The sequence below is a fragment of the Hyperolius riggenbachi genome, chromosome 3 (assembly GCF_040937935.1).
Source record: "Hyperolius riggenbachi isolate aHypRig1 chromosome 3, aHypRig1.pri, whole genome shotgun sequence".
Lineage (NCBI taxonomy): Eukaryota > Metazoa > Chordata > Amphibia > Anura > Hyperoliidae > Hyperolius > Hyperolius riggenbachi.
The window spans coordinates 113,240,824-113,263,793 of NC_090648.1; the positions used below are offsets into that span (position 1 = coordinate 113,240,824).

The window sequence follows — 22,970 nt, forward strand, 5'->3', positions numbered from 1 at the left end:
TGCCCCCAGTATAGCTTAGCCAGCCATAGGCGCCTCCAGTATATGTTAGGCAGAGCCATAGGTGCCTCCAGCATAGGTTAGACAGCCATAGATAGCACCAGTATAGGTTAGCCAGCCATAGTTGCCTTCAGCATAGGTTAGCCAGCCATAGGGGCCTCCAGTATAGGTTAGGCTGCCATAGGTGGTGTCAATCCTGCTCCTCCACCCCCCCCCCCCCCCCTGGCTGTACAGAGCAGGAGGGGGAGAGCAGAGGCAGCACATGGGACTCAGCCGCAGTTGAGTAATTGGTAACGCCCCCCCCCCTCCCGCCGCAATTGTTTTCAATAAAGGGGGAAGCAAAGAGGGAAACCCGAGAAGAGGGAGGAGTCGGTTCCCTTTCCTTGCAGCTGAGTCAAATGTGCTGCCGCTGCTCCCACCTCCTTTACTGCGCCCCCTCCCCCACGGCACCCTGGGAGGTCACCCGTCCGAGACAGGGCTGGGAGTATAGATTCCAGGCTGGCTGCAAATTTACATGAAAAGGTACAGCAGCACCAGCCAAGATGAGATTGAATTTATCCTCTCCTCTGCTCCTCTATCATCGTCTGGTAAGCAAGCGCAACCACAAGCGATTGACACAAACTTCTAAGAGCTATCAACCCTTCGGAGAGAGAGGCACATCAGGTCACCCCTCTGCCTACGTTAGAAATCCTACATACGTCTCTTGTAGACTGAGGTCCAAAGGATAATGCATGACCACTACCACCCCGGCAGTCATTCTTCAGCCTTCTCCCCTCAGGCTGCTGCTACAGAAACACTCCATGCACACAAAAACCCACCTCACCCCCTAGCAGTCTTCCTCCTAAACTCCAGCCCCCTCGCCAGCAAATCCTCCGAGCCTCCGCTACCTGCCTCCCTGCACTACTGAAAGTGCTTATGCCTGAACTCTTGCACAGGACAGAAGGAAAACCTAGAGAAATGCACCCAGTATGTATTTAGAGAGTTTAGACATCCCCCTAAATGTGACTAATCACAACTGTAAATTGATCTCTCAGCTGTGTCAGTGGGCTGCCTCGGCAGAGCAGCTATATTGTAAACACAGGATGTTAACACTACGTCTGCTCCCAAGAAAGCAGGAAGGAGATGCACTGCAGATTTTTTGCAGGAATCTGTAAGCTGCAACAAAGAAATGTTCTTTAAAGGTTGTTATGGTGTTGATTGTCTTTTAGAGCAGAGAAGTGCCGAGTTGAGATCCGCTTTAAACGTTGCACTCTCTCATATGCCGTGTGTTCCACAAATTCTTCCCAGGGTGACAACTGTCAGATATGGCAAATTAAACCGATTCGGATGAAATTTGTGTACCGATTTAAACCGTTTGTACCGTAACGGTTTTCAGTTCTGGCAAACCCGAACTGGATGTGGTTAAAGAGGAACTATAATCAAAAATAATCATGAATAAAATGGTTTTCAGCATTAATTTATAAATTATTTAGTCAGTGTTTTCCCATTGTAAAATCTTTCTTCTCCATGATTTACTTTCTGAATTGTATCACTGGTGGCGACATCTTTAGTCGTGTCAGGTGATCTCATTTATTGAGAGTTCTAAAGCCAGTAGAAAAGATCTGTCTTCCAGGACGCTCTGGTGGGGAGAATCCCGCATAATAAACAGCCTAGGCTAAGCCTCAGTGGGAGGGCAGAGCTAGATACTAATACACCACAACCTATAGCTATAAGAAGTGTTTCTGATGCTACAGCATTCCACAGAACTTTTCCTTGCGTTGTTTATTCTGGGGCTTACCAAGATGTAGAAAGCAGGAAGTAAAACTTCACAGATTCTTCCTATAGTGTCTTTAGTGTGACTGCACTGGCCCTACTATTCCAGGATGACAACTGAAGAGCAACACAAGATAGTGCCAGGTATATCAATAGAATACAGCTTGTTAAAATCATTTTTGAGTTTAGGGAAATGATTTGGTAAGCGTTGCTTTTTCTTCTTAGAGAAGCCCATCAAGAACAGATGACTCAGCTGGTCTGCAGACACAAACCTTAAAGTTGTAAATGCAAATCATTTACTATTTTGATTTTGCAAATTGTGCTGATCAACAGCGTGACATGGAAAAAAGTCAGAAGCCTTTGAGGATCACATTTTCAGCTCTCTTGGTGTATCTAAAACACACAGCATTGTAGAACTCCAGAATTCCAACGTAAGTAATTCTGGAGGCACAAAAGGTATACGGTAATTGCTCTAAAGCTATGTAAACACTATAGATTCTCCATGGCCAAACAGTTGTTTGTGATCACTGTGGCGGAAAATCTAGTGTGTGTGCGCAGGTGTCCCCCAAAGTTGTGGGCTCCCCTTAGGCTGTGTTCACACATAAAAGGTGTACATTTCTGACGCAGTCCAGTCCTGTCAGTTCTGTATCCGTTTTTTATGGGTGAGTTCACACACAACCGGTGTACATTTCCCGTCCAGTCAAGTAAAACTGATAGAAAACTGATGTAAAGCTGAGAGATTTATGTTTGTACCAAGCCTTAGCAATCAGGCAATTTGAAGCACTGTTGTCTGATTGTTATTCTATAGTGTTGGTGATGAAATGATCAAATTCGGAACACTCGCATACTCCCGGACACCACACTTCAACACTATTTCAATAGCAAACAAGCAGTCAAGAGCAATTGTTTCAGGCAAGGAAGCCCTAGAGTGTGTTAGTTACTAAGTGTACCTGAGACGGGGGGGGGGGGGGGGGATATAAAAGTTTTATACATACATGTGGTTTCCTCCAGCCCCCTCTGGCCTGATCGCTCCAACGCCTCCCTCCTCCGCAAATTGCCCAAGAAAGTCCTCCAGTCCGGCACATACTGCGCAGACGTGCTGTGCTTGCTCCCTCATCGCACTCCCGTAGCCGGCAGCATTCTGCGCCTGAGCAGTAGTACGGTAATAAATGAGAAGCAGTAGCTAGGCACAGAACATAGAACACTCCCGGCCACCTGTGCTGACTGGCCCTAACTGGACGACTTCCCAGGGCCAGTTTCGGAGGCTGAAGGCTGCGGAGGACGAAGGCGTGGGAGCAATCAAGCTGGAGGAAGCCCCAGGTATGTATAACACTTTTATATCTCCCAGTCTTAGAAACACTTTAAGAGGCACCACTATGTAAGTGAAGAGAAGGATGATAGAAACTCACCAGATCATGCCTTCAAACAGGTTGTGGATGATTAGATGAGACTGGGTGACAACGATCAGCAAAGTGACATGCGTCCAGCCAAACTATGAATGAAAAAAATATTATGCATTTTAGACACTTAACTGGCAGATATAAAAGAAAAAGTGAAAATTGTGGTGCTATTTCCACGTTTGTAACAAACATCAGAAATATCTACTATTGCTCCCAAGGACAACACATTTTGTGCTAATCATTATAACTGGATCTTAAATGCTTTTAAACACCAGCCAACTTTTTCCTACAAAACTTTTTCACCATAATTCAGCAGAACTGAAAATTGGTATAAAACAAAGTGTTTCACTTACCTGGGGCTTCTGCCAGCCCCGTGCAGCTGCCCTGTCCCACGCCGGTCCTCCACGATCCTCTGTTCTCCCACAGCAACTGCGCCTGCACGCCCCGAACAACACGTGTCTTTTTCCCCGCCCCAGCTGGCAATAGCGTCCTGTGCTATTAGCGCAGGCAAGTATTGCCAGCTGGAACGTGGAAAAAGTGACACGTGGCTCGAGGTGTGCAGGCGCAGTTGCCGTCAACTTTGGTAACGAAAGTAGCTGGCGGCGGTAGAACGGAGGTTCATGGAGGACCAGCGTGGGACAGGAAGGCTGCAGAAGCCCCAGGTAAGTCAAACACTTTGTTTTATACCAATTTTAAGTTCCGCTTTAAAGTGACCCTGGGGTGAGAGTGATATGGAGGCTTTCATATTTATTTCCTTTTAAACAATACTAGTTGCCTGGCAGCCCTGCTGATCTACTTGGCTGCAGTAGTGTCTAAATAACACCAGAAACAAGCATGCAGCTAATCTTGTCATACCTGACAATGTCAGAAACACCTGATCTGCTGCAGGTCTATGGCTGAAAGTATTAGATACAGCCAGGCAACTGCCATTGCTTAAAAGCAAATAAATATGGCAGCTTCACCTCTGGTTCTCTTTAAATGCGAATGAAAGAACCGTGCCTGAACTGACACTTTAAAGGTACTTACCATGTAAAACTGAAGACGGTAATGCTTCTTAACCAGACTCAGGACAAACATGCAAAACCCTACAGGAAAAGAAATGCCGTCACCACTCATGACATACAATGACAGAATAGGGTTATCCTACACATCACAAACAGTAGAAAAGGCACATTTTGTAGACCAGTCTGTACATCTGTAATGGACCTTCAAGAGATCTGCTTACCGTACTTCTAATTCAGCTATGGAGGAGAACTGCAATGATCCCGAGGATAAGAATTCTTTTTATAATGCAAATGACCTATATAAGGTTATATAAAAGATATTTGCCTGCAGTTCAGCTTTAACCCTCTCGGATATGATCAGTTTGTAAAAACTAAAGAATCTGTGAATAAAAATCGCTACTGGCATGAATTTCCTGTCATTTCCACTGATGCCGCCCCTGGTTATCCCAGTTCAGCTGCACTGATGGCATCTGCTGTGCATATTTCATGAATGTGACAGACACAAGGTGGAGCGGGTGATAAATCTGGAGAAACTAGTGTCCCTTGGCCACAGGACAGGAATCTAGGCAACACAAGCAGCTTGTTCCTTCTCTTTCAGTTCATCCAGGTGTTGCGGAGCTTGAGTGGTCCCTAATCTACTGCAACACGTTTTAGTTGTAATAAAGAGCCACACTGAGCTGGTGCCATGATCACAGTTCTACCATTCTTAAATTAAAATATCAACCAATAGAGTGGAGGACCAAGAAAGGGTTATACGAAGATGATCACCACGCTGACTATGCCAATCAAGGAATCTGCTACATCCTGGAAAATGCAAGAATTGGCAATTCTTAAAGGGTACATCCAGGCTCAAAACCCCCAAAATCCACTTACCTGGGGCTCCCTCCAGCCCCTGGCAGCAGTCCTGTGCCTTCGCCACAGCTCTGATGGGTCCCGTTGTCCTGCGCTGCAGAAGCCAACCTCGTCAGGTCGGCTTCTTGTGCGTTCCACCGCGCGGGTCACGTGGTTTGGCCGACGTCATCAGGATTGTTCTGCGCTGTAAAATGCTGAGGACGTCGGCCAAACCACGTTACCCGCACGGTGGAACGCACAAGAAACTGACCAGGAAGCCGACCTGGCAAGGGAGCCACCGGGAGCCACCGGAGCTGTGGCGAGGGCACAGGATGGCTGCCAGGGGCTGGAGGAAGCCCCAGGTAAGTGGATTTTGTTTTTGTTTTTTTTAGCCTGGACCTTCCCTTTAAACCTTTAGACTTCCAGCTATTTAAGAAAAAAAACTATGTTTGAATCAAATGTCTTGCCCAAATCTACATGTACCACAGTCCACATTAGTCAGAGATTGTCATTGAGGGTGCAATTAAATTTGAGATCATTGAGAATGTATGGTAATTATTCTGAGAAAAATCTATTGTAAAATTGACTAATCAAATCTTGCAGTGAAAGCATTTCGCTGGTCCATATTCATAGATTTGCAGTGACATTTGCATAATTTTGCATTTCCTTAGAATTATTTGCATATTGCATATTTCAAGCAAAGTAGAAAGTTGGCACTTTCAAACATCCGTGGCACAGGAATATGGGGACACAAAAATGCCTATACACATCCACGTTAGGTGGAAGTTTTGTACTAAAATGTCTACATAGCTGTCAATATAGCTGTAAGAGGCCAGGGCTGTGGAACCAGTACAAAAATCACCCGACTCCAATGTTGACTCTTCAGTTTATGAAACCACTGACTCCAACTCCAGGTACCCAAAATGGCTTTGACTCCTCGACTCTGACTCCTTAGTCTTATCCTTACCAGGGTTGTGGATTTGGTACAAAAATCGTCAGACTCCTCAGTTTATGAAACCACCGACTCAGACTCCAGGTACCCAAAATCTATTGTAAAATGAACGAATCAAATCTTGCAGTGAAAGCATTTCACCAGTCTATATTCAAGCTGCATAGATTTGCAATAACGTTTGCATAATTTTGCATCATCTTAGAATTATTTCCATATTTCAAGAAAAGCAAAAGGTTAGCCCTTTCAGACGTCCGTGGCACAGGATCATGAGGGCACAGAAATGCCTATAGACATCTGCGTCAGGTGGAAGTTCTGTACTAAAATGTCTTTACACGCCTATGGATGTGAATACACAGTACACTTATAGATGTCCACAGCAGTCTAAGGGTTATACAAATAAATCTGCTATTTCAGCACGTTTATTACCAGCGCTCCACTGTCAATCTTTTTTCCCTTTAAAGTGACCCAGTGGTTGGTCACTGTGTTCCTATTTGGCATGGAGGCTACAGGCCATGCTTGCTTACCACCTCACAAGCACTGGGTATTGTCACTAACAGCAGTAAATCAGCACAAACACTAGGCAGGAAGCAACCGGTAAAAATACTTCAGTATTCTGCTTGGTTCAGATATTTAGTATGGCACTCGCCCCAGGTACACCTCCAATCACTCTCCATTGCAGCATTCAGCATTACATCACTGTGAGGAGGGAAACCATAACTCACCCATCAGGTACAGGGCAAAGGAAATGAAGCGATGGTATTTGCTGAGGATTCTCAGTGGCTCCTCCCTCTGTACTAGAGTGAAGAAATAGTCGGTGACTGTCTCTCCATAGAAGAAATAATTGACACACAGCAAGAAGTACCTGCAGAAATTCATGAGGTTCATAGCACTTACTTAGCACAAACAGAAAGTCACATAATCAACAGCAAGATCAGAAACAGCAAGCCGCATTTCAAAAATAGGTTGTTCATTTAAATTACTCAGAAAGGCAAAACAGATCACACAGTTAAAGTGCTCATATATCTAGAGATGTATGGATAAGATGGATCAAGACGGATCTCTCTCTGATCAGGGATCTGTTGGCTGCCCATACACCACAGGCCAACTCCTGAATGCACGGGCCCATAAACATATGGGGGGGGGGGGGGGGGAAGGTCAGCGGCTGGGTGTTTTGTTGTGTCCGTCACTCCTTCCGATATCACACGCCCCTACCGCTACGCACCTGATCAAGCACGTTGGCCCAAGGTTTTCCAACTTGCTCGATCAATGCATTCAACTGATTTTGGACTAAAATTGGTCGAGTTGTCAGTCGTGCAGGTTTTGTTGTGGCACCGATTTTCATCCAATTCGAAAATAGCCTGTTTCCACTACATGTGGTGCGAAGCTGCTACATAGCCGCATCCCACCACGGCCGAAAAGTAACCAATGCACAGCAATGGAACAGTTTCCACTGTGTGCTGGTTATGCGAAGTGGTGCAGAGCGATCCGAGAATCTGCAGCATGCTGCTGATGCTGCGCACATCCGCACACTGTCTCCTCCATTCACTTCTGCATCGGGAGATGTGGAAGTGACGCGAATGCAAGCGGAAGTGATGCGATGCAGCGAGGTAGCCACATTCGCATCACTTCACCAATGGAAAAGGGTCCTTATAGAATCAAATGGCCAATCGGCTGCAACACACTAGACATATGGCCGCCTTTATTCAGTCAGGTTACCATGTCAAACGAACAAAACAGAATGAAAAACCTTATCACCAGCCAACTTCTTACTCTCCTCACAAAGGCCTTTTAGTAAACACTGAACACTGGCACATTGATTTTCATGCAAAGGCAGTATCCATTTGTTCCCACAAGCGGAACTCAGTAGCTGGTGACACTCTGGAAATCCCAGCCAGAACAACAAACTCTGCAGCCAGTATTCACTTTAGTATACAAGACCACAGCTGAACTCATTTGTCTCAGTGGCAGCTTTACCTGAACTGCTCATTCTACCTACCAGCTAAGCGTCCGGAACCAAGGAAGCTCATAAGAGTGGTAAACGTTGTATCCAATCATGATGATCTCCTGGAAACACTTTATCTGTACACACATCACCTGTGGAGAGAATCAATAACAAATAACACAACTGACAGATGAAAAAAAGATGGGACACGCAACCTAATACTTTGTACAATCTGTAGAGGCAATCATTGCAAACAAGCATTTTCTGTAGCGACTCCGGAGTAAACTGCTCTATGTTAGGTATGAAGGGCACCTTCTCCAGACTGCATGTTTAGTTCTTTCCATAGACATTCAATAGCATTCAAATCAATGTTCGTAGAAGGCCTCTTCAGAATAGCCGATGTTTTGTCCTAGGCCACACTTGGGTGCTTTTAACGGTGTGTTTTGGTTCAGTATGCTGTTGGAGTAATCGTGACCTGAGACAGCTTTCTTATTCTGGGTATTTTGCTCCAGAGTGTCTTGACTGAGATTGCAGTTCCCTACAAAGCCTCAACATACACCCCCCCCCCCCCCCCCCCCCCATGTCAGTCACAGCAAAGTAGCCCCAAAGCTTAACTTAGCCTATGTTTTAAAGTAGGCATGAAAATGTAATTTGCATGTGTGTGCACAGGGAGGTGATACGACTTGTCAAAAGCTCAGGTTTTGTTTCATACGTCCTAAGGATCTTCTCCCAGAAACACACTAGATTGTAATAGTTCATCAAATGCCAATCTGCCATTTTTAGGTATTTCTTCCAACAGTGGAGTCCCGTGGGATAGAACTCCATCCACGGTTTCTTAAAAAGTGATGGACAGTACGATCAGACACTGAGGGCCATTGACCTTGAAGTTTAGGTGGTATACATTTGTAAGGTATCCTTAACTTTTGTCCTCATCCTTCTGCCCATGCTGGTATCAATTTTTCCTTTGTGGAAAGGTAAGTGGGGCTAGAGTCCCATCGACCTTGGAATTCTTAACAGCAACTCTGAGGGTAGGAACACACTAGGCAGAATCCCATATGCATTCTCCATACCACGTAGTGAAAAATGCATATGCGATTCTGCCTAGTGTGTTCCTACCCTCAGAGTTGCTGTTAAGATACCAAAATAGCATCAAACTTTCATTTACACAGGTCAAATGATTGGTGGATTAACTGGAAATATGTCATGCTGATTAAAGAAAAAAGCTAGTTTGAAAAATCAAAGTCTAATCTATTTACGTACAAATCTCTTACAACATCTTTGCGTGCACATCCACACACATATATATAGTATTTGTCCTAGGAAAGGATAAAAGACAAGAACACGCGCAAATTGTACTTACAATCATCATGAGCACGATGGGTCCCAAGTAAATGATGAAGAAGAAAAACCCAATCATGGCCAGCGTTAGGATGCCTCTTATCCACCAGTTCTTCCATCTGCACAGAATGAACAGAACCATAAAACTACCGTAAGTAAAGAATTGTTTACAAATAACCGTTTTACAACGGAGGCCTCTGATGTTGCATAATATAAACACATTGAAGCACTCTCTCTGCAATGGCCTATGTACACAGTAAGGCTGCATTCACACTGGATTACCCCACAATAGCATTCACGTTTCCTTTTCCAGTTCTGCCACATACCACAACTCAAAACGTGTGCATTCTTTCGTGGCAGTACAATGCTTTTTTGACATAAAAGTGCATGCACTGCACACAAAAAGCAACAAGTTCTGCCAAACAGCCTATTGACTTGCAAGGCATGTCTGATCCAATGTATTTCTGCTAGGGGGAAATGAATGGAGAATTTTTATGCATCTCCAAGAGTGGGAGTCGCTATATTTGCCTTGATCCTTTCTGTACTAATGCCATAGGCCTTAAAACACCCCAGTTTGTCTCATTGTAATTAACTCTTGAACATCACTATATGGGCACTTTACAGAACATGCTTAGCAGCATCAGAGTGCTACACATTAAAGCTAGAGTTAACCTCGATGTTCCAAAGCACAAACACAGATATAAGAACCAAAAGCCTGTAAAATGAACCTCCCAAACTGGAAGGTCAGAAGAATGGAATCTAATGTGCACTGCACAAAAAGTACAGGTAACAAAATAATATATAAACAGAAGGTATTTGCAATAATTCAGCTTTAAGTGTGCAACAACGATCTCCCATGATACATCACTACTGAATATGCATATCATCTCTTTATGCCACTGAAAAACAGTCATATTTGGGGTTAATGCCCACACTCTAGTCCAGGGGTAGGGAACCTTGGCTCTCCAGCTGTTAAGGAACTACAAGTCCCACAATGCATTGCAGGAGTCTGACAGCCACAGTCCTGATTAATAAAGGCAAATGCATGCTGGGATTTGTAGTTTTATCACAGCTGGAGAGCCAAGGTTCCCTACCCCTGCTCTAGTCAGTCCCAACTGGTTTCGGCTTTTTCCATCCCCAGCGATCCCTGAGGATGTCAAAAGGTGAAACTGGTCAGAACTGACTAGAGAGTGGGAATCTCAGGTTTTTACCATTTGTATGCTTAGCACTTTTTTGATAGTCACCTTGACTATTTGAGCACTGGGGGCTGCAGAATTCTGCTTGCTGAAGCTGGTTGTACATCCCACAGTGAAGTTTGTCTGCTATCTGGCTTGTGCTGATTTTTTAGGATATATTTTTTTTAATACTTGGTTGCAAATCCTTTGCAGTCAATTACAGCCTGAAGTTTGGAACGCATGGCTGAATATGAGCAGATAATATTGCCCGAAACACTTCTAAATTCGCCCTGCTGCTTTTGTCAGCAGTGACATTATTAGTAAATACAAGAGAACTAGTTCCATTGGCAGTTATACATGTCTACGCCATGACACTACCACCACCATGCTTTACTGATGATGTGGTATGCTTAGGATCATGAGCAGTTCCTTTCCTTCTCCATACTCTTCTCTTCACCAGGGCTGTGGAGTTGGGACAAAAATCTTCCAACTCCGACTCCTCAGTTTATGAAACCGCGACTCCAACTCTGACTCTGGATACCCAAAATGGCTCCGACTCCTTAGTCTAATATTTAACAGGGCTGTGGATTTTGTACAAAAATCATCCGACTCCCTACTCCGACTCCTCGGTTTATGAAGTCAACGACTCCGACTCCAACTCAGACTCCACAGCCCTGCTTATCACCCTGGTACAAGTTGATCTTGGTCTCATCTGTCCATAGGATGTTGCTCCAGAACTGTGAAGGCTTTTTAGATGTCGTTTGGCAAGCGCTAATCTGGCCTTCCTGTTTTTGAGGCTCACTGATGGTTTACATCTTGTGGTGAACCCTCTGTATTCACTCTGGTGAAGTCTGCTCTTGATTGACTTTGACAAAAACAGCAGGATGAGAAGTGTTTCGGGCAATATTATCTGCTCATATTCAGCCAATGCTTCAGAACTTCTTGGACGGTGTTTCACAGTGCAAATGGACATTGACCCAAAGCATACTTCAAAAGCAAACAAAGAGTGTTTGAAGGGAAGAAGTGGAATGTTATGCGATGGCCAAGTCAATTACCTGGACTGAATCTGATTGAGCATGCATTTCACTTGCTGAAGACAAAACTGAAGGGAATATGCTTCAAGAACAAGCAGGAACTGAAGACAATTGCAGTAGAGATCTGGCAGAGCATCACCAGGGATGAAACCCAGCGTCTGGTGATATCTATGCATTCCAGACTTCAGGTTGTAACTGACTTCAGGTTGTAACTGACTGCAAAGGATTTGCAACCAAGTATTAGAATGTGAAAGTTTGATTTATGATTATTCTGTCCAATTACTTTTGGTCCCTTAACCACTTAATCCTCCTTGATGTAGAAATACGTCAAGGAGGCCATGTGCGCTCCCGCGGCCGATCGTACGCGCGATCGCACAAGGATCATTAGCCCAGGAATCAATTAATCGGGCTATGGTGCCCGATCACTGATTCCTCTCCCCCGCAGAAAAAGGCGACAGCTTCTTTCGGAAGCTTCGTTTTTTTTTCTGACTCCTATGTCCCTCTAAGTGTACATGTTACGCTTAGAGTGAGGTCATGTAAACAAACTCAAGTAAAACTACATCTAAATGTAAAAAAAATAAAAATACACATATATTTACCCAAAACAAATACTATTCACATCCTACCCTCCCAAAAATACCCACATAAAATGTTTAATAAAAAAAAAAAACACATTACAATAATAAAAAAAAAAACCACAAATATTTACCTAAAGGTCTAAACTTTTTAAATATCTATGTAAAGATGAAATATTTCTATTTTTTTGTTTTATAAGCTTGTAAATAGTGATGGATGCAAAACGGAAAAAATGCTCTTTTATTTCCAAATAAAATATTGTCGCCATACATTGTGATAGGGACATAATTTAAATGGTGAAATAACCGGGACAAATGGGCAAATACAATACGTGGGTTTTAATTATGGAGGCATGTATTATTTTGCTTTAAGAGTTGAATGAGATTATCAAAACAAATACATTTCCCTAACCCACTAACGTCACTCGATGCCACAGACAACAGACAGTAGCCATGTTTAAAAAGATCACATGGCAGAAGAAAATGCTTTACCGCTACACAATACTGCCTTATCAAGACAGGCACGATACTCTACTCCGTCCAGATGATTACTATTAATGATTTGCAACAGTAGACAGAGACAGGTTAAGACATCAACATCTGTGTCCTGGTTTTATTTGCAGTTCAGAAGATACAGCTCAGTAGGGTTGGCACGTACTCCCATAGGAAAAGCCTGGGTCTCAGTTACAATAAGCAAATATATCCTTGTAGCATACAGGATAAGGATATCAGTCAGGAAATGGTGCTATAAAAAGAAGGGAGAGGGAGAGCCAAGTACCGGGATATGTGAGATTCCATATTGGTATACCTCACGGGAGACACAGAGAACAAGATCATGTCCACATACTCATTTCTGATCAGAGAATCCTTTCTCCAAGATTATGACATTTCCACTGTTTTTTAATACTGCTGAACCTGAATATTCTTAGGATAGAGAGACAAGTCTTCTCTATGAAATGAATTGGTCACAAGCAGACAGGCCTTTCCAAACTTCTGCACATAAGGTCCCTGACACAGCGCAGAGCTTTTTGCGGGTCGTTTTTGTTTTTTAAAAACACTTTCATTGACTTGCATTAAAATTGTGGTAAAATACCAAATTCCCACAATCCCAATTTTGCAAACAAATTGCCAACATTTTAATGCACGTAGATTTAAAAAAAAACGAAAATGACCCACAAAATGCTCTTTGGTGAGTCAGGGACCTTAGTTAGGATACTTTAGTTTAGAGATTATTATTATTATTATTTATTGGATTTATATTGCGCTGTACAATAAAGAGATGATCAACAAGATGATGGTTTTCCGAGTTGCTGCAAATTTGTGTCAAACAGGATGCAGCTTCAAAATGAGCCGATCGAAGTCAGTAGCTGCTAACTTTGATTGGTTTGGCTTACACTGGAGTCACATGATAAGTAGCAGGTTCTTCATGCTGCAACCCAGCGCTTTGTGGTTCGATTATTTAGCTAACCCCGACGTGGCAGTCTCTCATTGCTATGACAACCTCTAGTGGCGCCTTTGATCTCTTGTGCATCTGCGGGGATCATAGTGACGAGAGACTGCAACTTACAAGCTAGAAGGGAAACATTGCGGCCGAGACTGGTGAGTAAAGAAGCCACAAAGCGCTGTGCTTATGCCGGGGGACACTCGGGGGGGGGGGGGGGGGGGAGAGGGTATGTGTCACATCCTGCTCCGGTCTGATGGGGGGCAGCACATGGCCATTCCTTTCATACAGCTACAGTACAGAGCAGAGTGCGCTCTGTACATGCCAGGGGGAGACAGCTGGTAGTAGAGGGGGAGGGGTCAACAACAAAGGTGACTCGAGTATAAGCCGAGACCGCCACTTTCAGACCACTTTTTTCGTCCCAAAAACTTGGCTTATACTTGCGTACTGTATGTACAGTAAATATAACTACTTCCTGCCACGCACTCATTTAGCTGCACTAGGCAGCCTATCAAGATATGCAGACAGATGCTCACACTGCACCAGCAGCTCACATTGCACCAGCAGCTTTCACACAAAACATTTTGTATAAAGCTGCTAACGGGTTAAAAATGAAGCAACCCATTCCTGTGTCCTAATAAGCAGCAGCGTGGAAGTTTTGTAACAGCAACCAGCAGCAGATTTATTCTACCATGGCCATAGCATTTCATTAGTGGATCTGCCAGCTGGGATTTAGCTGTGCAGTGGTGTCCCTGTAATCTGCTTACACTGCAGCCAGTCCTTTCACATCAATATCAGTGATTCTCCCAACACTACAATTATTACATCCCCCTGTAAACCAGAAAGGTCACAAGTGTAACCTTTTATTTTAAAATGATCATTTTATCTGTAACTCTACTAATGAGTTTCCAGCCTCCAGTGTGCCCCTGTTTATGTGGGACTTCTTGTATATGTTACGGCCAGAACCCGAAGTTTGGCCACTTCTAGTTCTGGCCGGCCACTTCAGGTTCTGGCCGGCCAATGCGCGAAGTGGCCGCTGCGCTGCGGCCAATGTTAGAAATTGATTGATTCCTCTGAATTGCAATAAATTAACGAAGTTGTTATACGTTTGGCCGCTGCGCTGCGGCGCAGAAGATACATTAACCTCAGAGGAATCAATCCATTTCTAACATTGGCCGCAGCGCAGCGGCCACTTCGCGCATTGGCCAGCCAGAACCCGAAGTGGTCAAACTTCGGGTTCTGGCCGTAACATATACAACTATTACATTCATATGTTGCAAGAATTCATGGAAAGAATACTTCACAATTAGATTAAATTGTGTTACAAACACACCAGGCATTATATCCAAATTTGCCAACACAGGTAAAAAGCACAAAAAACAAACTGTGAGGTCCCATTCACACTTAAAAGCGCAAACTTGCGGGAGTGATTTTTCCGCTATTAACGCGGAACAATCACTGGACACTGCAGCAATTTTTCCGTGATCGCATTTAGCACTTCTATAGCACTGAAACGCGATCGCCGGGAAATCGCCTGAAAATGGTGCAGGCTACACGTTTGCCGATTTGCGTTAATCGCCAAAAGAGTTCTGTCACGGTCGATCTGCCCCTACAATGCTAGATGTAAGGGCCCTTTAAGAGTGGATTCCACAGTATGGTGTAGGAGTTGAGGAAGGTCTACATCAAACAGTCTGGGCAGGTTAAGGAAGAGCTTCAGCTTTTAGGTTGGGTGGGGTCTTTAGCCGACCATTTGAGGCTGGAAGCAGATTTTGACACAAATATTCAAATTGATGCTATTTACTGTACAAAAGTCAGGAGAAAAAGTTGATTGCATATGGGCACTGGTGTCTACTCCTTATCATTAGTGGTAGGTGTGTGCTGATGTGTTTTTAGTGCATAGGCTTTTTCTTTCTATATGTGCTGGTGATGCCTTTTCCTTTATTAGTAGTGGTGTATAGTAATGATCAGTGAGATGCTAGAACACGTGTGAGGAGGCAGCTTAGAAATCAGCCATATTTATGTGCCACAATGTTTGTTTGCCAAGTTCCAAGCTGCATCCAATCTGCATTCAAACATGGGATATTTATACATAATGTATTCAGTGAGATGCGATAGTTTGGGCAACCTTGTTAATCGTCATGATTTTCCTGTATAAATCGTTAATTGTTTTTGCGATAGAAAATGTCAGTTAGTAGGAGACACACACAGTGATATTTGAGAAGTGAAATGAAGTTTATTGGATTTACAGAAAGTGCGCAATAATTGTTTAAAGAGACTCTGAAGCGAGAATAAATCTCGCTTCAGAGCTCATAGTTAGCAGGGGCATGTGTGCCCCTGCTAAACCGCCGGTATCGCGCCGCTAAACGGGGGTCCCTTCACCCCCAAACCCCCCACTGCAACACTTGGTCGCAGACTTGGTCGCTCCTGGAGGCAGGGCTAACGGCTGCAGCCCTGCCTCCAGTCGCGTCTATCAGCGGCGCATTGCCGCCTCTCCCTGCCCCTCTCAGTGAAGGAAGACTGAGGGGCGGGGGAGAGGCGGAGATACGCGCTGACAGACACACGTGGGGCAGGGCTGCGGCGGTTAGCCCTGCCCCAACCAGGAAGCGCTCCCCCGCTGCACAGAGGGGGATTTGGGGGTGAAGGGACCCCCGTTTAGCCGTGGGATAGCGGCGGTTTAGCAGGGGCACACATGCCCCTGCTATCTATGAGGTCTGAAGCGAGATTTATTCTCGCTTCAGACTCTCTTTAAATAAAATTAGGCAGGTGCATAAATTTGGACACTGTTGTCATTTTATTGATTCCAAAACCTTTAGAACTAATTATTGGGACTCAAATTGGCTTGGTAAGCTCAGTGATCCCTGACCTACATACACAGGTGTATCCAATTATGAGAAAGAGTATTTAAGGAGGTCAATTATACGTTTCCCTCCTTGTTTCATTTTCTCTGAAGTTTAGCAACATGGGGGTCTCAAAACAACTCTCAAGTGACCTGAAGATAAAGATTGTTCACCATCATGGTTAAGGGGATGGATACAGAAAGCTTCCTCAGAGATTTCAGCTGTATGTTTGCACAGTTAGGAACATATTGAGGAAATGGAAGACCACAGGCTCAGTTCAAGTTAGGGCTTGAAGTGGCAGACCAAGAAAAATCTCGCATAGACAGAAGCGACGAATGGTGAGAACAGCCAGAGTCAATCCACAGACCAGCACCAAAGACCTACAACATCACCTTGCTGCAGATGGAGTCACTGTGCATCATTCAACCATTCGTCGCACTTTACACAAGGAGATGCTGTATGCAAGAGTGAGGCAGAGGAAGCCTTTTCTCCGCCCTCAACCCAAACAGAGCTAATTGAGCTATGCTAAAGAACATTTGGACAAGCCAGCTTCATTTTGGAATAAGGTGCTGTGGACTGATGAAACTAAAATTGGGTTAATTGGACATAAGGGGTGGCCGAGCGGCGGCGATCGCAGTGCACACGCAGCTAGCAAAGTGCTAGTTGCGTGTGGCCAAAAAAAAAAAAAAAAAAAAATGTATGCAAATCGGCACAGCAGGGCCAGAGAAATCCTTCTGCGCAGCTTACCCCGAACTAAGTTCGGGGTTACTGCCAGGAGGGTTAAACAATTATTGCACACTTTCTGTAAATCCAATAAACTTCATTTCACTTCTTAAATATCACTGTGTGTGTCTCCTATATGACATATTTAACTGACATTTTTTATCGTAACAACCAACAATTTATACAAGAAAATCATAACGATTAACAAAGTTGTCCAAACTTTCCCATCCCGCTTTACTTCTGACTCCTGAGACATGTTACAGTGCTGGAGCAGGTAAGTATTACACCACTCCGCTGCACTACTTTATCTGGGAAGGTGGTGTTAGGGGGGAATATGGGTGTGAGGATCCCAGGAGGGGTCCCGTGGGTTGTTGCTGCACCCAATCTCAAACGGACAGCGTTTCAACCAGAAACACAGTCACCAGTGTGCTCCTTTGTATGGGAAGGCAGCCTCCTTTCATTCTTTTACTGCTTACAATCAAGCACACTTTCACAGCTCTGGACAGCCACATAAAATGGCAAGGAGGGCCTCGTGTTTGACGCCTGTGACCTAGGGGCTCAAAACGCAATGGCAAAACTCAGAGAACTGACGCCAAACGCTTGTCTGCTCTGTGGCAGTAAGGGGTTTAGCATCGGCTGGTGAATCGCCCCTTACAATCTCCAAAGTTTTCACTTCTACCCTTTATTTCTTGCTCCAAATGGGCTCATATTAAAAAGGCAGAAAGTTCCAGGTATAGCTAAACAGAACCTATTTCCCCCAATATGGATCACAAGAAAAAATGGTGATAACCTTTTTCATGCTATCAAAAATTTACCAACAGATTTTTAAAAATAGGACTTAAACCCTACAGGAGACTTGGCTAACCAAGGAGCGAATGCAAGAAAGAAGCAAGCGGTGGTACTGAACTCCTACACAGGAAGACAAAGTGCTAAACAGGAAACCATCTGTGCCTGGAACTGGTACTTAAAAGGAATCTGTCAAAGTCCATCACCATTCCTTAAAGTCCCATATAGAGCTGCTCTTCCTTGTATTGTGATAACCTACTAATTCCACAGCAGCAGCTTGTCTAGTTATTGTTTCACCTTGAGAGTTCTGCAGCTCATGAGGGAAAGGAAGTGAGAGCGGTGTGGAGGTCAGTGTCACTTTAAAGAGAATCTCCAGTCACAGACATGAGACTGTACAACTTTCAATATGAATAGGCAGACATCCAATAACAAGATATCACATGCAATTGTTTTAATTACATGCCGAGGTCACGATCTGAAAAGTGCTTCTGACATCTATGTTAAGCTGTCTGACACCAAAATGCAGCTTGTACCTCTGAAGAGAGAGATGATCACAACTCCCTCTCCGTTCTATAGATTCACCTGGATGGAATGTGGTTTTGTTCACGTAGGCCTCTTGGATAGAGGTTGAACTAGCTTAACCTCCCAGAATGGTGGTGTTAAAAGGAGACCGCTCACAAAGCTGAGAGAAGGCAACAGGAACACTCTCAGTGAGCAGATCTGAAAGGGGTTTAGAACCAGATACACAGGCCATTAGACTAGCATATTGTAATCTGAAAAAGTAAGGTACCTGGGCATTGTTTATTCCTCAAATGTGAACTACTGTATTTTTCACACCATAAGACGCATGTAGATTTAGAGGACAAAAACCAGGAAAAAAATATTCTAAAACTGGTGCGTCTCATGGCACAGAGGCATCATGTAGAGTGTCTATCCTCCCTCCGCCAGCTGGTGCCAGGTCTTCCCCTCCCCCCACAAACCCCAATATTATTGGTTACTGCTGAGTATAGGTAGCAAGTTTTCTCACCCTCACCTCTCCAGCTGGGACTCCTTCCTATCTTGTGTCAACCCCAAGCTAATACCAATCTCCATGACCCCTGCAGAGCAATCGCCCTCATCTCTCCAGCTGGAGCTCTCTAAGACCTTCCTGTCTTGTGTCCCATCTTCATCGCTGGCCTCTCCTCACACAATAACACGGCAGCACCCATGTGCCGAGGTCACAGTGAGAAGGTGCCAGTGACGACGATGATAGAAATCAAAATGGAAGAGTGCACTGGATGGAGAGGTGAGGGCGATGCACTCTGCAAGAGCCGTGCGGATTGCCAAAAGCTTGGGGCGGATAAGAGACCTGGTACCTTGCCTAATTATATATTATTACATTCATAAAAGGCATAGACTTCCCCTCCCAGTTCTGGGAGGGAAAAGTGCATCTTATGGAGCGAAAAAATACGGTATTTAACTTGACAAAAGCCCATACACTTTAAAATATGCCAGATTCCCACAGGTTTTACTTCTACTCAGTTTTTAATACTTCTTGAATTACAGACCCGAAATAATTATTTGGTGACTGCATAGTTGTAGGAATGTTACTCCCATTTTTTGAAGCCAAAAGATCAGAACTTTTTACCAGGGGATGGAATGAGCAACTCCCCCATACTTCTGTCACACCAGGTTAATATGGAAATATATATAAGAAAAATAAACCTTCAACGTTCAACAGCAGCATGTAGCCTAGGCTAAATGGCTCCTGAATTCTACATGAAACTCAGAACTGTCCACCCAACTTCAAATTAGGCAATATCAGAAGATCATGAAAGAAATTAGAAGAGACCTGGATGACAGGCTGGACAAAGCTCTGTTGAGGACCTCTGGAGTGTCATCGGTTGGAGTGCCTTGTTGGGTACTAGCAGGGTCGGTCTTGCTGTCGCTGTCGGATGCTGTCTCGCCTTCAATTTTTGCATCAGGTTCAATCTCCTGAAAGAAAACACAGACTTCTTACAAAACACCAAATTTAGAAAACACTGTCCTACAATGCCAGTGAAAAATGCAAAAATGAATTTCTGTAAAGAAATGCCCTAATGGCTAAAATGTAACCTTCAATATAGTAGTTTAAAATGTATATGGTCATTAGAAGTAGACACACAGGCTCTATATCTACAAAAAAATGCTGGCGCTCAACTAAAAATTTACCCTAAACCCAACATGTTTCACACCCTGACAGGGGGCTTCGGCGAGGGAAAAGCGAATGTACATGTGAGAAGCATACAAAAACAGTTCATATAGCACACAAAGCAAGTGTAGCACAAGTTAGTGTCTCAATATTCTCCTAATGACAGTATAGGATTTAAACACTGGGCTTTTGCTTGAATACAGTACAGTACTACAAACAGCGAGTAGTCTTTCAGCCAGTGATCGATAGCCCTGCTTAAGAGGACCTAAACGCTTTCACAGGAGAGAAGGAAAAAACACAGAGAAACCCACCGTTTGTATTTAGAGATAATAACCTGTCTAATTCACCATTATCTAGAAGTAATGAGCCACTGTAATTTGAGCTTTCATCTCTGTGTGAAGGGTTCCGCGGTGTGCCATTCAGACAGGTTATATGTAAACACAGCAGACAGGCTATATGTAAACACAGCAGTGTGTGCTCCCATGAAACCAGGAAGTAATGGCCCATACTCACGGGCGAGAAATGTGGCCTGTCGCCAGCACACGTGAGCGTGTGGGCGACAGGCCGGCGACAGCTTCTCGCCAGGTCCCTCCGCGTACACACGCGGAAGAGGGACCAGCGGCAAGGCGGAAGCTGTCGCTGACGTTCCTCCTCCCCCCGCCGGAAGCTCCATGTACCTACATGGAGGTTGCTGTCGCTAGTCCGCGTACTTACGCGGACTAGCGACAGTTGCGGCGGGGGGGCAGCGGCGACTGTCGCCATGCGATTGAAAGTTTCAATCGCATGGCGACATGAGCGGCGGGCGACAGTTCGGGGCGCGCGCGTGTGCGACGGCCCATACTCACGGGCGACCTGTCGCCGCAACACGCGCGCGCCGCGTGTTGAGGCGACAAAAGTCCCTCGTGAGTATGGGCCATAACAGCTCCTATGAAGAAAGAGAGTGTATGAGAAGCTCTGGTGAAAGGAAGGCAGATGTGTGCTCTGATGTCTTTGAAGCTAACTAATATGTTTGTGGCAGGACAATCTCCTAATTACTTAATTAGGAGATTGATTTCCAATTAAGTAATTAATGTGCAAATAAAGAAGAGAAAGTTTTCTGCTTCCCCCCTGGATACAGCAGAAACTTTTCTACCTTGTCTATACAGTTCATTACACTTCCAAAACAATCTGATAATGTTGGTAGGCAAAGGCTAGTTTATCAATTAGCAGCTAAAGGAGGTAAAAAGCTTGTTTTAACTCTTCCAGCACCTTAAAAAGTCAGATGGGTTTAGCTGTTCATTTTATGCTGTTAGACCACAGATGAAATTTGAGCACAATACCATTTTAATGCAACAGTAATTGATAGATTTTGATACTGGGGTAATGTTAGATTTTTGATACTGGGTAAACTAAACATTTTTGCAGTATAAATTATAACTGCATTTCTATGAAAAATGAGGGAGAAATTGGCCATGGTTTTACAAGGATATTACATCTGGCATGCATTTTGCGTTATATTTTTTAAATGCGATTTTTTAAGTGTATATAGCTTAACTGACAATGAATACATGAGAAACGGATGAATAGTACGAAAATCTGCAGCAGGTGGTCCGATTTTTTTCCCGGATTGGAACAGACTACAAAAATCCATTCAATGGATTCTATTGAAATTGCATTGCTTTCAGTACTTATGCAAATTTTCGGCCAGTGCAAGTGAGCCCATGAGTATTGAAAGGACAACTGAAGCGAGAAGAATATGGAGGCTGCCATATGTATTTCCTTTTAAAGAATACCAGTTTCCTAGCAGCCCTGCTGATCTATTTGGCTGCAGTAGAGTCTGAATCAAACCAGAAACATGCATGCAGATAATCTTGTCAGATCAGTCAATATTGTCAGAAACACCTGATGTGCTGCATGCTTGTTCAGGGTCTATGGCTAAAAGCATTAGAGGCAGAGGGTCATCAGGGTAGCCAGGCAACTGGTATTGCTTAAAAAGAAATAAATATGTCAGCCTCCATATCCCTCTCACTTCAGTTGTCCTTTAAACGGAGTCTAAAATTAAGGTAATATGAAAGCTGCAATTTTTTTTTTTTTATAGATCTATCCCTTTTTGAAATATTACAGCACTCCAACTGGCCAGGCTCATCATGTAGTCTTTGGATCACACCTGGAACAAGCATGCAACCAGATTTAGGAAGGCAGTAGAAAATATATCTAGTCTCTCAGAATGCTTTAGGAGGACAATTCTGCATAGCTAAACCGCCTAGTTGGGAGGGAGGGTTTACATACACATATATATATATATATATATATATATATATATATATATATATATATATATATATATATATATATATATATATATATATACACACACACACACACACAAGGTATACTGCCTTGTCACTAATTATCTCTCAGAGCGGCTCACAATCCAATCCCTACTATAGTCTTATGTCTATGTATGCATGGTGTAGTGTATGTATCGTAATATAGGGACAGTTTGGGGGGGAAGTCAATTAACTTAATCTGTATCGTATATTATTGGGATGTGGGAGGAAACCAGAGTGCCAGGAGGAAACCCATACAGACACAGTGAGAACATACAAACTCCTTGCAGATGTTGACCTGGCTGGGATTCAAACCAGGGATCCAGCGCTGCAAGGTGAGAGCGCTAACCACTACGCTACCATGCTGCCCATATACAGCAATATATAGATATAGGAAGTGTTTCTAATGTGGACAGGAAAGTTACCTTAAGGGCTCTTCCACACTAGGACGTTGCGTTTGATGCGACGTTATGGTCGCACAACGTACCCCTAACACAACGCATGTCCCTTTTCAAGTGTGACGTTAAATTGCCTTGCGTTGTGTCTCGCGGTGCGCCGTTTTCTTGCATACTGATAGAACGAAAACGGCGCATGCGTCAAAGTTTAAAAAAAAAAAAACATTACTGAGCATGTGCAAACAGTCAAACGTAGCTGATAACGCAGAGAACGCACAGCATGCAGCACTTTCTAAATATTGCTACACG

General features: G+C 43.9%; 1 protein-coding gene across 2 annotated transcripts in view; it reads right to left on the minus strand.

Annotated features, from left to right (window-relative positions):
- The window catches only part of CDS2 (CDP-diacylglycerol synthase 2), a 102,336-nt gene that overhangs the window by 26,101 nt on the left and 53,265 nt on the right, over nucleotides 1-22,970 (minus strand). For both annotated transcript variants that reach the window (XM_068274812.1, XM_068274811.1), the window contains exons 2-7: nucleotides 19,619-19,761; nucleotides 9,239-9,335; nucleotides 7,933-8,030; nucleotides 6,659-6,798; nucleotides 4,176-4,234; nucleotides 3,159-3,241 (exon numbers count right to left, since the gene is read on the minus strand). In XM_068274812.1, the coding sequence (XP_068130913.1) occupies nucleotides 3,159-3,241; nucleotides 4,176-4,234; nucleotides 6,659-6,798; nucleotides 7,933-8,030; nucleotides 9,239-9,335; nucleotides 19,619-19,761 (620 nt within the window). The remainder of the gene's footprint in view (nucleotides 1-3,158; nucleotides 3,242-4,175; nucleotides 4,235-6,658; nucleotides 6,799-7,932; nucleotides 8,031-9,238; nucleotides 9,336-19,618; nucleotides 19,762-22,970) is intronic.